The sequence below is a fragment of the Ornithorhynchus anatinus genome, chromosome 9, assembly GCF_004115215.2.
Source record: "Ornithorhynchus anatinus isolate Pmale09 chromosome 9, mOrnAna1.pri.v4, whole genome shotgun sequence".
In the NCBI taxonomy this organism is placed as follows: Eukaryota; Metazoa; Chordata; class Mammalia; order Monotremata; family Ornithorhynchidae; genus Ornithorhynchus; species Ornithorhynchus anatinus.
Window position 1 is genome coordinate 30,190,348 of NC_041736.1, and position 12,655 is coordinate 30,203,002.

Genomic DNA, 12,655 nt, shown 5'->3' on the forward strand with positions numbered 1-12,655 from the left:
TTGGAGGGAGGGAGGGAGGGAGGGAGGGGGCCCGGGGGAGCAGGGGGAGCTTGGAGGGAGGGAGGGAGGGGGCCCGGGGGGGCTTGGAGGGAGGGAGAGGGCCCGGGGGAAGAGGGGGAGCTTGGAGGGAGGGGGCCCGGGGGAGCTGGGGGGGGCTTGGAGGGAGGGGGACGGGAGAAGGCAGGGGGAGGTTGGAGGGCGGGGCCCGGGGGAGACCGAGGGAGGCGGGAAAGGTCCGAGGGAGGCGGCTGGGGGGAGTCGGGCGGGAAGGGGCCCCGGGGAGGCTGAGCCTCCGTTGGGAAGGCGACGCTAAGCGTCCGGGGCCGCCCAGCGGCGGCTCCCCCGGCTCCCCCCGCTGGCCCGGCTCCCCCGCCGCCGAGCAGGAAGGCCGGGCCGGGCCGGGCCGGGCTGGGGCGGAGGAGGGGGGGGGGCGGGGCCCCGGGGGGGGCGGGGGCGGGGGCGAGGGCGGGCGCAGGGAAGGTGTCGGAGCCCGCATTTCTTATAGCCCCGAAGCCCGCGCCGCCCACCACTAGCGCGGCCCGCCCGGCGCCCGGGAAGGAGGGCAAGGCAGGCAGGGCAGGCGGCCGGGAGCGCCGGACGGACGAACGGACGGACGAACGGACGGACGAACGAGAGGTCGGGGAGCGGAGCCGCCCCCCACCCCGCCCCCCACCCCGCCGGAGCCCCGCTGGGCGCCTGAGGAGGGGCGGCAGAGCAGCGAGGGGAGCCGAGCGGAGCGGAGCCGAGCGGAGCGGGCCGGGGCCGCGGGCGGCGGCGGAGACCACGATGAGGGCGGCGGCGGCGGCGGCGGCGGCCTTGGTGTGGGTGCTGTGGCTCGTGGCCGTGTGCGCGCGGCCGTGCTCGGCGGTAAGCGGGGGCGCGCGGGCCGGGGGGTCGGGGGTCCCGCGGGGGTCGGTCCGGGCGGGGCGGGGCGGGGCGGGGCGGGGCGGCCGGGGGAGCAGGCGGGGGCCCGGGGCGGGGGGCGGCGATGGAGCCGGCGGGAGCGTCCCGGGGCGGCCGAAGCCTCCTCCTCCTCCTCCTCCTCCTCCTCCTCCTCCTCCTCCTCCTCCTCCTCCTCCTCCTCCTCCTCCTTCCTCCCTGCAGCCGGGCCGGGCCGGGCCGGGGCAGGGCGGGCACCTCCCGGGGGGGCGGAGGGCCGGGGGTCGGGGCAGCCCAGCCCCGCTCCGCCGCCGCCGTCTCCTAGCCCAGGCGGCTGGTAATTGAAAGCAGGCGGCGCGTTGGACGGCCCCCGCTGCCCGCCTTCTTCCCCGGGGATCAACTCCCCCACTCCCCCCCCCCCCCGCGGACCCCTTCCGTCCTCTCCTCTTCTCCCCGGGGGGGACCCTGATCCCTCCTCCTCCTCTCCCGGGGGGACCCCCTGCCCCTCCCCTTCCTCTCCCGGGGGGACCCCCTGCCCCTCCCCTTCCTCTCCCGGGGGGGGACCCCTGCCCCTCTGCTCCTCCCCCTCTTCACCGGGGTGCCCTTGCCCCTCTTCTCCGGGAGACCCCCTCCCCCTCTTCTCCGGAGGACCCCCCCCGCCCCTCCTCTTCCATCTCCTTTTTTTTCCCCTGGAAGATGCCGGCCTCCTCCTCCTCCTCCTCCTCCTCCTCCTCCTCCTTTTCCTCCTCCTCTTCCTCCTGTCCCCCCGGGGGCCGGGGCTTTGGCTCCCCTTTGTGCCGGCCCCGGGGCGAGTTGGGGGGGAAGGACTTGGGCCCGTCCCTGTGGCCCTGTGCCCCTGACCCCGGGTCCCTGGCCCCGGCCGCAGAGAAGCCGCGGAGGCTTGGCCCGGGGGGGCGGGTCTGCCCCAGGTAGTCCCGTATCCTCCTTTTCACTCAGGCCAAGGGGCCTTTGACTCGACAGCGATCTTATCTAGGAATCTTCATCATTCCCCGTGTCGGCGCACGGGCAGGAAAAGAGGGGTGTGCCCCAGACTCACCCACGGCCCAACCTTTAGCACCATCTCCCTAACATTCCCTCCCGACCTTTCCCCCCCCAGCGGTAGCCCGATCTCTGAAACGCGTTGATAGCAAATCAACACACGCGCGCACACAGAAACGACAGCCAAAAAAAACAAACAAAACCAAAACAGAACCCCCAACCCTGTACAAATAAACCTCAGGGGTAAGGGAAGAGGATCTTCTCTGTTTCTTTTAAGCCCGCGTTGTAAACTTCCGATTCTACAGAACTTCAACGCAAGCTTAAACAAGCTCAAACTGAACTCCAACTCTTCCTTTTTGAACTTGCCCTACTGGATTAAGGGGGAAAAAAAAAATGGATTTGTTCCGGAGTTCTTTCCCGGCCTCCTATTTTCTTGCGTTTTCTGTCATCGCTTCTTAGCGATCCGGCGTGCCTCGGCTCTCCGAGCGAGTTACCTCATCTGTAAAAATGGGGATTAAAAAAGGTGAGCCCCGCGTGGGGCAATCCGATTACCCCGTGTCCACCCCAGCGCCTAGAACAGTGCTCAGCACGTAGTAAGTGCTTAACGATTACCAACATTATCATTATTTTTATTAAAATGGGTTGAAAGACGAAGGGGAGGGGTCTTCTCAGATACTTTCACTGTTACATCATCAAAATTCAGATTTTCGTTTTCATGAGCTGGGCTGTATATTTTAATAATGTGTGGCCGCTTTGTTCTTTGACTCTTGAATCCTTTCATTAGATGAAGGGCCTTTAATCACAACCGGGATCGGGGCAATTTATCTGTGATCGCAGCCACCAGGTGTCAGCGCCACAGTTGGCTCTGCGGGAGAGAATTTTTCTGACACAAGCCCAGGTTTCGAGGGAGCCTGGAGGAGGTAGAAGGAGAAGGATCCTCCAGGAGAAGCAAATGCTATTGTTTAAGCAACAGTTTTCTCCCTTCCCCCTTGCTAGTGGACAGTTTCTCGAACGGCCACTGGACAGATCCCCCCCTTTTGGAACCGCAGTGACTGATTTCAGAAAGTGGCTCAAGGATCGAGCCCTGTATGAAAACTCGGTTTGAGCTGGTTCGGCCTTTGGGAGGGTCGAGGTTAGGACTGCCTTCCTGAATTTTGTCACATTTAGAAGGTCACGGTTGTCATTTGGAACCGTCCCCGTCCTCCCTTTCTACCTGTTTGGAGTGAGGGATGCGTGTGTGGCGCTGAGGTCACCGGAAGGGGAGAAGATGAGGGGAGGCCTTTGGAAATAGGAAAAGTCAAGGATGGCCGGGGAAGGACAGGTCTGCCACCAAAGGGATTTATTGTTTTTCTCTGAGTTGAGAATTCCTGGAAGACCGCTAGTGTGAAGTTATTTCAACTGGAACCGCAGATTGGGTACGACTCAAGGCAAAAAGGCCTGGCTTAATTCCCAGCCGTTGAAAGGTGAAATTGGTGGAGGGTGTTGAGTTGACAGCGGGAGGTTGTTATCTGGGTAATTCATGGCAGGAGGGGGAAACTGATGGCCATGACACTGAGGTGGCAGGAGCCCTCCTTAACTGGTGGCCTCAGTTCTGGCCTGCCTTCTCGTAGTGTGGCCCAAAACTCGTAGTGTCCTTTGTCTTGAAAGCAGCCTTCCAGATTTGGAGCCGGTGTTGGTTTTGACCGACCTCGAGACACTTTCTGGGTCTGCTTGAGGTCTGCGGGGGGCGGGGGTTGTCTCACACCTAGGTTTGGAGCCCTGCCCTGGGCTCCTTGTTCACCTGAGTCCGTTCCAGGTGCAGCAGCGTGGCTCAGTGGAAAGAGCACGGGCTTTGGAGTCAGAGGTCATGGGTTCAAATCCCGGCTCGGCCATTTGTCAGCTGTGTGACTTTGGGCAAGTCACTTAACTTCTCGGTGCCTCAGTTACCTCATCTGTAAAATGGGGATGAAGACTGTGAGCCCCACGTGGGACAACCTGATTCCCCTGTGTCTACCCCAGCGCTTAGAACAGTGCTTGGCACATAGTAAGCGCTTAACAAATACCAACATTAATTAATTAATTCCAGGGTGGTGGGAGAGCCGTGAAAGCTCTGGGCTCTGGCCACGGGGAGTAGCCCCATGCTGTCATAATTATTGGCAGCTGGGTGTCTCTCTGCCTGATACGTAACAGTAGTGAGTGAACTGGGACCAGCAAAAAGTGTGTGTGTGTGTGTGTGTGTGTTTTCAGGGGTTGGGGCCGATTGCTATAAAGAAAAGACCCTGAGAGACCCTGATTCTAGAATTTCTTTGTAGAGAAGCAGCATAATGGAAAGAGCTCAGGCCTGGAAGTCAGTGGACCTGGGTTCTAATGCTGGCTCTGCCACATGTCTGCTGTGTGATCTTGGGCTGTGTGATCTCTGTACCCCAGTTACCTCATCTGTAAAATGGAGATTAAAACTGTGAGCCCCACGTGGGATGGGGACAGTGTCCGACCTGATTACCTGGTGTCCATCCCAGTGCTTAGAACAGTGCTTGGCACTTAAGTGCTTAACAAATTCTATTGCTGCCAAATACTCTTATTACTAGAAATCACAGAGTCTTGAACTAGAAGGGATACCGTGATATCACTTGGTAGAGTCACTCTGTTTGAAGCAGATGAATGGGATACCTGGTTTGTTTTACTTGACCTGACTTGGGGATGTGCTTTTCTTCCTCGGACCAGAGGCTTTTGAGTCTCTTAATATTTCCGTGTCTTGCTATAGTAAGCAGCATGGGCAAACAGCTCCCCCCAAAAAACAAAAAAAATCAGGTGAGGATAGATCAAAAGACCTCAATTTCTGGACCAGTAAAAGGCTTGGGGAGTAAAGTGGAAAATATGATGTTCAGCACTAACGATAGTTGTGGGATTTGCTAGTGTGCCAAGCATTGTGCCTAAGCACTGGGTTAGATAAAATATGCAGGTTCGACCCAGTCCCTGTCCCTTACGGGGCTCACATCTAAGGAAGAGGTTGAACGGGTATTGAGTCCCTATTTTACAGGTGAGGAAACTGAGACCCTGAGCAGTTAAAGTGATTTGGCACCGTACTTCTGGGGCAAACGGTAGCCAAAGATTCAGATGCCACGTTCCAGAGGCATTAATGAGAATGGTTGGTCTGGAGGAGAATTCTGACACATTTCTTAAAACTTCTTCTGGTTTAACAGAAATTGTGACTGAACGAACATTAGTTTTTGCAGTTGGAAAGGAGGAATGGAAGGAACTGTCCCTTTTTTGGTGGCGGGGGGGAGCATCTGAAGTAAGCTCGTTTACCAACTCGGTCATCTTGTACTTACTACAGTGCTCGGCACACAGTAAGCACTCGGTAAATGCCATTGATTGATTAAAACTACAAATAAAGGGATGGTAATGGAAATGTGGCACGGGGGTTACCTAAGTAAGAGGAGTTTCAGTGTCAGAGCACTAATGCCATTTCTGCTGTGACATACTAACCTGAGATTGGGAAACATTTCTCTTTGGTTTATGTATGGGCAGTGTGGAATTGTGTCGTAAGTTTGACAGAAGGGCTGACCAGCTTCCCATATTGCCATTCAGACGTTGACAAGTAGGTCTGGATTAACGCAAAACTTGGTCTGAGGAGTTTTGTCTTACTTTAATTAATGGCCTTTCATTAATCCTAAGGATGAGAACTGTTGAGGATGACAAGTTAGGAATCTAGACGCCTGCAGTTCTCTTTCCTCTATTTTTATCTATTATTTTTCAGTTTGCCGAAGGCTTCCTTCTCTGTGGTTTTCAAACACTTCACTTAGAGGAGAGAGCATTTCCCATGCTTTCCCCTACCCACCTTTTGATCCAGCGAACTGGGTAGAGTGCTGTGCTAGCAGAGGTGAGGTGTGGTTTCACCCACTTTAAATGCTCATGGGCTCAGTGTACAATCTGCAGCCATAAAAATGTAACCTCTATTGAGTGGTTTGCTTAAAAACCACCAGTGTAAATCAGGCTAAAAAAGTGGAATGGGGCAGAGTAACAGTAAACTTGAGCTGGTCTTTTTTGGGGCTGTGCTAATGAAGCTTGTTCCTGTAGGCTGCAGGAAACTAGAGTTTTCTAAAAACCAGCCCTCAGAATTCAAATAGATTCAATTTAAAGCTTTTCTTTGTAGGACTTTTTGTAATTTTGTTCCTTCTTCTGCTGTGGTCGTTCCCTCCCCCCCTGCCCTTGTTGCCCCCTTTCTGCCTCCCCCATCTTGACCCCTTCCATGAGAATCCCTTGCTATTCTTTTCTGAAAGGTATAAAATCACCTTTTTAAGAAAAAGGGAGGGGGGTGGGTAACTAGTAGAGACACGCAGGAAGCCCCATTCAATGCCTAGTGAAATAGGCCAAGGTAACTGGCTGCATATTGTTTCAAATCCTTCCAGAGGTGATGTCATTCTTGGCTCTGGGTGACTCTAATTTAACCATAAAGCCAAATAGGGTTGAGTTTTCAGATGTGGTTTCCAGCCTGGGCAGGGGAGTGGCTTACCTGACATGTTAGTTTTTGCTCCCATTACCATCCCAATCTCTATAAACTGCATGTTGTTTTCATTGGGTACCATCTGAGAGTGTTTTTCCCCCTATTTTTTTTTTTTTAAACCTGAAGACCAATGGAGTGGCTTCATTAAAAGATCGACTTGGGTCAACGGCAACCTCACCGGAACAATAGAAGCCCAGCCCCACTTTGACTCAGTTGCAGGAGGAGTTGGTCGGCCAGCTGTGGCATTTCACAGTGGTTTTTATGGAGAGCTGTACGCCAGTTAGGTTTCCGTACCGTTGTTCACGCGTATAACTTTTACAGTAGGTGAGGAATTTTGAGACTGTGTTCACTAGAGTTATAAATCCAGTTTGCTTGAAAACGCATCGATGTAGAAAACGAGACCTATCCCCGCCTACCTTCTAATCAGGGGGAGAGGCTGAATGTGTAATTCTGAAGAATTCATTTATTTGGCTCGGATTTTATTGCAAGAGCCGGGTGGAAAGAAAACTTGGGACAATCATCGAAAGGGGCCCAAGAATCCACTCAGACGAGAATGAGCTCAAATATTCCAAGATGATATTTTTAAGAGTAGAACTCGACCACTGCTCGAAAGAGAACTCCGTCGCATTTCAACATTGGCCAAGGCGCGAGCGAGGGATTTAGCCCAGCGTTACTTGAATTTTTCCGAGTGAATAGGCAGTCTTAATTCTTCTCACTGGTTCATACCCCTCCCCTCTTTTTCTTTAAATTGGAAGCAAACGTTCCGTCAGTCGTGTGCATGATCTGCATTCGGCAAGCTGTTTGGTTTCAACCATGACTTGGTGACTCCTTGATCTTTTGTTTCCTGGAGACTTGACAAGGCTCACTGTTTCATCAGGTATAGTTCAGGGGAGTGGAGAGTGCATTTCATTGCTCATAATTATGCCTTAAGGCAAACTCAGGAAGTTGGGCAAGCTAGCCTGCGTATGTGTAAGATAGCCTTACTTGGAAATGCTATGATGGAAGGACTTACAGGGTCATGAGTGAAAAATTTGCATAATCCTTTTTTTTTGTGTGTGTGGCGGAGGTAGATTGTATTCTCTCAGGGGAGAAATGTTTCTTCTTTCGAAAATATTGCACTAAGCCATTTCTACTCTTACCATTATGATATGATATGATATGATCCATTATCACACTGGTGCCATTTGCTGCATTATTTAAACTAACCATTACTAACCAACTTTTCAAGCACTGTGGGCTAGGGGAAGGGAAAACTAGTGGTAGACTCTGGGGTTCTCTTTGAGGTGGGAATTTTTAGTGCTCTTGAAACTTTAAATTACAGTTCCCCACCTAGGCACAGTATGCCATTAGCTGGGGAGAAGAGTATTCACCTCGGCCTTTTGGTTCAAAGCCCAGAAATTGTAGCCTATGGAATCATTTACAAGTTGGCAAACTCCAACTCCGTACCTCAAGCACTTTTTATAGGCTTTGGGGAAAAAACAGGCACATTTTAAAAAGACTCTTCCTTCTTTCTCTCCCTTGTTCATGTCCCCCCAGAAGTAAGGAAGGGTATTTATTGAGCACCCACGGGGCACCACACACTGTACTTAGTGCTTGGGAAAGTACGAGAGAAGCCAAAGATATACAATCCACTCCTCCAAGGAGCTTACACTGTGGCAGGGTGTAGGAAATGCTATGAAAAACTGCAGATAGGGTGAAGGGAAAAGATGCATCTGATAAGGTGGGGAGGTGATGAAGTATCAGAATAAATCACTGACTGTACCCTTGGTTTTCCTGTCACGGTTCTCTTCTAGTTCTCCTCTTGGCTTGCCGGCTACTCCTTTTCGGTCTCTCTTTGGCTTTTCCATTGCTTCTCACCCCCTAACTTGTAGACGCCCCTCAAGGCTCCATTCTGGTCCCCTGATCTTCTCCCTCTTCGACCCCCACTCTCTCCCCAGAGCTCATCTAGTCCTGTGGCTTTAACTGACTTCTATGCAGATATCTCCCTCGCTAGCCCCTCCCTCACACCTCTTCTGCAATCATGCATTTCTTCTTGCCTCGAGGACATCTTTACTTGGCAGAACATTCAACACGTCAAGAGCCTTCTCATCAAAGTTGACATCACCATCGTCCTTCCCTTCTCTGGAGCTTAGACCTTGGTATCATCCCGGACTCCTCCCTCTCTTCCAACTCCTCTATTAATTCTGTCACTGACAACTGCTGATTTTTCCCTCTGCGTCATTTCCATATTTTGTCCTTTCCTCCCCATCCCACCAGCCACCATGCTGGTTGATCCTGTCACTTGTCGGATGCTGGCTTGCCTACTGCCACCAGCTGCCTCTCTGGCCTCTGCGCTTCCACTTTCACCTCTCTCCATCACATACTTCACTCTGCTGCCTGGATCATTTTTCTAAAATGTCATTCTGTATACATCCCTGTCCTCCTCAGAATTTTACAGTTGTCACTCATTTCCCTCCGCAGCAAGCAGAAACTCCTGATCATTCGTTTTAAGGTACTCAATCAGCTTTCCTCATCCTGTTGATCCACTCTTTTCTGTCACTACATCTTAGCTCTCACTCTTAGTTCCCCTCAAGCTAACCCTTTTTCAGGGCTTTCTTTTCCTCCCACCCTACCTCCAGTCCATTGTGTTCATACCATTTTTCCTGCCTGGAACAGTCTTCACTTTTGAAGACGCCAGACCTTAGCTCTTTCCATCTGCAAAGCCCTTCTTAAAAACACACACACACACACACACACACACACACACACACACACACACACACACACACACACACACCCCCCCCCCCCCCCCCCCCCCCCCCAAGAGACCTTCCCTGACATCATTCCTCTTCTCTCCAGTTTATATCCCAGCTGCTTCCTCAGCACTCCTCCTCCTAACTGAACATTTGTGGGCCCACAACCACTTGTAGCTGTCTTGTTCATTTCAGTTTGCGCTCTAGCCACAGCTTCCTCCTGACTTTTGTCTTTTGTGTATTTCTCCTTTTCCCTTATGCTTCTGAGCATCTCATTGCTGCCTATGCGTCTGTCCCCAGTCCTTCCTCCAGCCCCCACACCTGTATTCCTAGATTGCGAGTCCCTCCACAGACAGGGTCCGTATCTAATTCCCACCGTTATACTCTTTCCCAACACTCATCACCGTGCTCTGCACACAGTAAGCACTTCATACAGGTACTCGTCCATTGCTTAAGCACCGATCTATAAACCTGATTTTCTTCTCCATGCCTCCCACTTGTAAATTACTTTAGAGTACCTCCCGCTAGATTGGCAGCTCCTTGAGGGCCTGGATCGGATGTACTAACTCAAGTGTTCTCTCCCAAGCCCTCAGTACAGTAGTGGGTGCTCAGTAAATACTGATGATTGACTATCTCTCCATCTGAGGAAGGGGAGTAGGGTCTACCAAAAAAATAAAGGCAGAGATTTCACCAGGGGAAAGCTTCAGGGGATCTTCACCAGTCATCAGGTATGTACTCCGAAGCGTGGCTGCTGGGAGGAGTTAAGTTGTGAAGGAGTCCAGGGAAAAGCCTTGACTGCTGTTCAAGGGGGAGGGGTGTGGGTTTCTGAGATAGTGAGTCTGGGCTTTTAGTGGGTAGCGAAATTTCACGTTAATTGACTGAACTGCAGTAATTGTCATCCCGCAAGTTCCCTAAGGGCTCCCTTGCCCTTCCTCCTGGTCCCACAGTCTACTACTACTACTACTAATAATAATGTTGGTATTTGTTAAGCACTTACTATGTGCTGAGCACTGTTCTAAGCGCTGGGGTAGACACAGGGGAATCAGGTTGTCCCACGTGGGGCTCACAGTCTTAATCCCCATTTTACAGATGAGGTAGCTGAGGCACCGAGAAGTTAAGTGACTTGCCCAAAGTCACACAACTGACAAGTGGCCGAGCCGGGATTCGAACCCATGACCTCTAACTCCAAAGCCCGTGCTCTTTCCACTGAGCCACGCTGCTTCCCTTACTACCCCAGAGCTCCGCATATTCTTGTTAATAGGCATCACAAGAAATCCCAAAATGGGTGGGAGAGAAGAAGTTGAGAAGAAAAGCCAGGCAGGTGGTGGAGATCTGCACACTCCATTTCTCTACCTGGCAGTTTGGCACCGACACCGTCAAACATCAGTTTCAAATGCTCTGGCCTCGGGGCTACACAGCCTCATTTGGCCCTCCTCTGTTTGGGAAACCGAGTCGGTCAGATGTAGTTCATTATGGCCTTCTACCCCGTCTTCAACACCTGGACCCCTTTAGGGCCTCTTCCTCCAGCTTTTATTACCTAGTTTGTCCCCTTAATTATGTGTAGTAGGATTTTCATCCCATGACTCTGGAAGGCATTGCTCTTTTGGGTGACCTCAATTAGATCAGTTTCATGGTAGACCTAGTTTCCATTCATTATTATTATTATTATTATGGTATTTGTTAAGTGCTTACTATGTGCCAGGCACTGTTCTAAGCACGGGATGAGTTTTCCATAGAAACCAGGGCATTTTTCTTAGAACAGCACTCCTCCTCTAGACTGTAAGCTCGTTGTGGACAGGGAATGTGTCTAACTATTAAAATGTTATATTGTACTCTCCCAAGTGCTTAGTACAGTGATCTGCACACAGTAAGCGCTCAATAAATGTGATCGACATTGACCCAGCACCCATTTCTGTCTTTTGGATACCCTCTCCTGTTAAGTGAGGAGAGAATGAGCCTGAAACAGTTCTTCTTATTAAAATTTATACCACTCAAAGGGAAAGGGAGGGAGAGAGGGAAGCGTCCTTTCAACTAAAATATCAAGGCTTTTAGCTACTGTTGTTAGACTTGCCAATGTTAATATCTGAATATAAAAAGGTAAGCTGGATCACCATCTATGAGTTTCTGATAGAGAGTCTTAGCTTCCAGCTGATGAATTGACTGGTAGGGGAAGGAGCGGGGGTGGGGACAAAGCTATACACCTCCTGGGCTACTCCAGTCCCCCAAAGTGTGACCCCTTCTTTCTCCAAGTGCCCAAAGTGGGGAGGATGATCAAGTTGCCCATGGCAGTTGGATGAACAGTGCAAGAGGAGAGAGAAAGAGAGCGAGTGAACGTGTTTGTGTGTGAGTGTGTGCTGGCAAAGAAGAAAATGCGAAAGCACCCAGGAAAGACACAGAGTACAGTGAGCAGTGACAGACAGGTTTAGTACGATTATTAGAAAAATTGTGGTATCTGCCAAGTGCTCATTATGGGTCAAGCATCGTTCTAAGCACTGGGGTAAAGTTAATCAGGTCAGAGTCCCTGTCCCACACGGGGCTCCCAGTCTAAGTAGGAGAGAGAAGATCAGGAATTGAATCGCCATTTTACAGTTGAGGAGAGTGAGACACAGAGAGGTTCAAGTGATTTGCCTAAGGTCACCTAACAGGTATGTGGTGGAGATGGAGGCTAGAACCCAGGCCTGTGTAAGAGGTCCACTAGTCCACCAGAGTCCTCAGGGAGAGGAAAGAGGAAGAGGGAATGAGAGGGGAGAATAGGTTGTAAGGCAGTTACAAAAGGCTTCTAGGAGAAAGGAGAGAAAAGAAGGTGGAGGTAAAGAAGGATGAGTAATAGTGTGTGGGAATCGTTGGGAGGGAACAATAGAGATAGAGAACAGGTGTGTAGGAACAATCAACGGTATCGAGCACTTCGTGCGGAGCTCTGTACTAAGCACTTGGGAGAGTACAGTGCAACAGAGTTGGTAGACACATTCCCTGTCCACAACGACACATTCCCTGTCCACAACGAGCTTACAGTCTAGACGTTGATACTGACATAAAGAAAGAGGTAGAAATACGGGTCACGGAAGAGTTCAGAGATACAAAAAGTAAGGAGGAAAGTGACATTTCCAAGAAGTCAAGGAACAGGAGAAGGACAAAAGTACACCCTATTGTGAAATGGGGATAGTTTTCAATGTAACAGTGTTTCATTTCATGTCCTTATCTTTGAGAAAGTAGTATTCTCTGAAAATTGACTCTTGCAGAAAGCTCACATGGGAGATTGATCCTAGGCTCTTACCAGGGCAGATTTTTCAACTTATCATTTTGGGTTTCCTTGTGGCCCGCGAAAAACCCACATTTCTAGGGAAGAGGGATTATGAAGTGAAGACAGGACTTCAGTTAGGCTTCTGGAATGGGTGACTGAAGCGGAAGGGAAAGGTAAAGCCCCAAAATGCTGGCTATCCTGATTGTTTTTTCTTTGAGCCGTTTTATTTGATGACACATGAGCACTTAGTGGGAAATTTGGGGAAGGAAAGTCAATTATTTTAGTTAGAACAGTTCCACTTGTTCTTCTGCAGATACTTTC

General features: G+C 51.1%; 1 protein-coding gene across 1 annotated transcript in view; it reads left to right on the forward strand.

Moving 5' to 3' along the window:
* Positions 1–470: 470 nt before the first annotated feature.
* The window catches only part of SDC1 (syndecan 1), a 59,341-nt gene continuing 47,156 nt past the window's right edge, over positions 471–12,655 (forward strand). Inside the window, exon 1 of the mRNA XM_029072174.2 lies at positions 471–867. Within this exon, the coding sequence (XP_028928007.1) occupies positions 787–867 (81 nt within the window). The 5' untranslated portion in view covers positions 471–786. The remainder of the gene's footprint in view (positions 868–12,655) is intronic.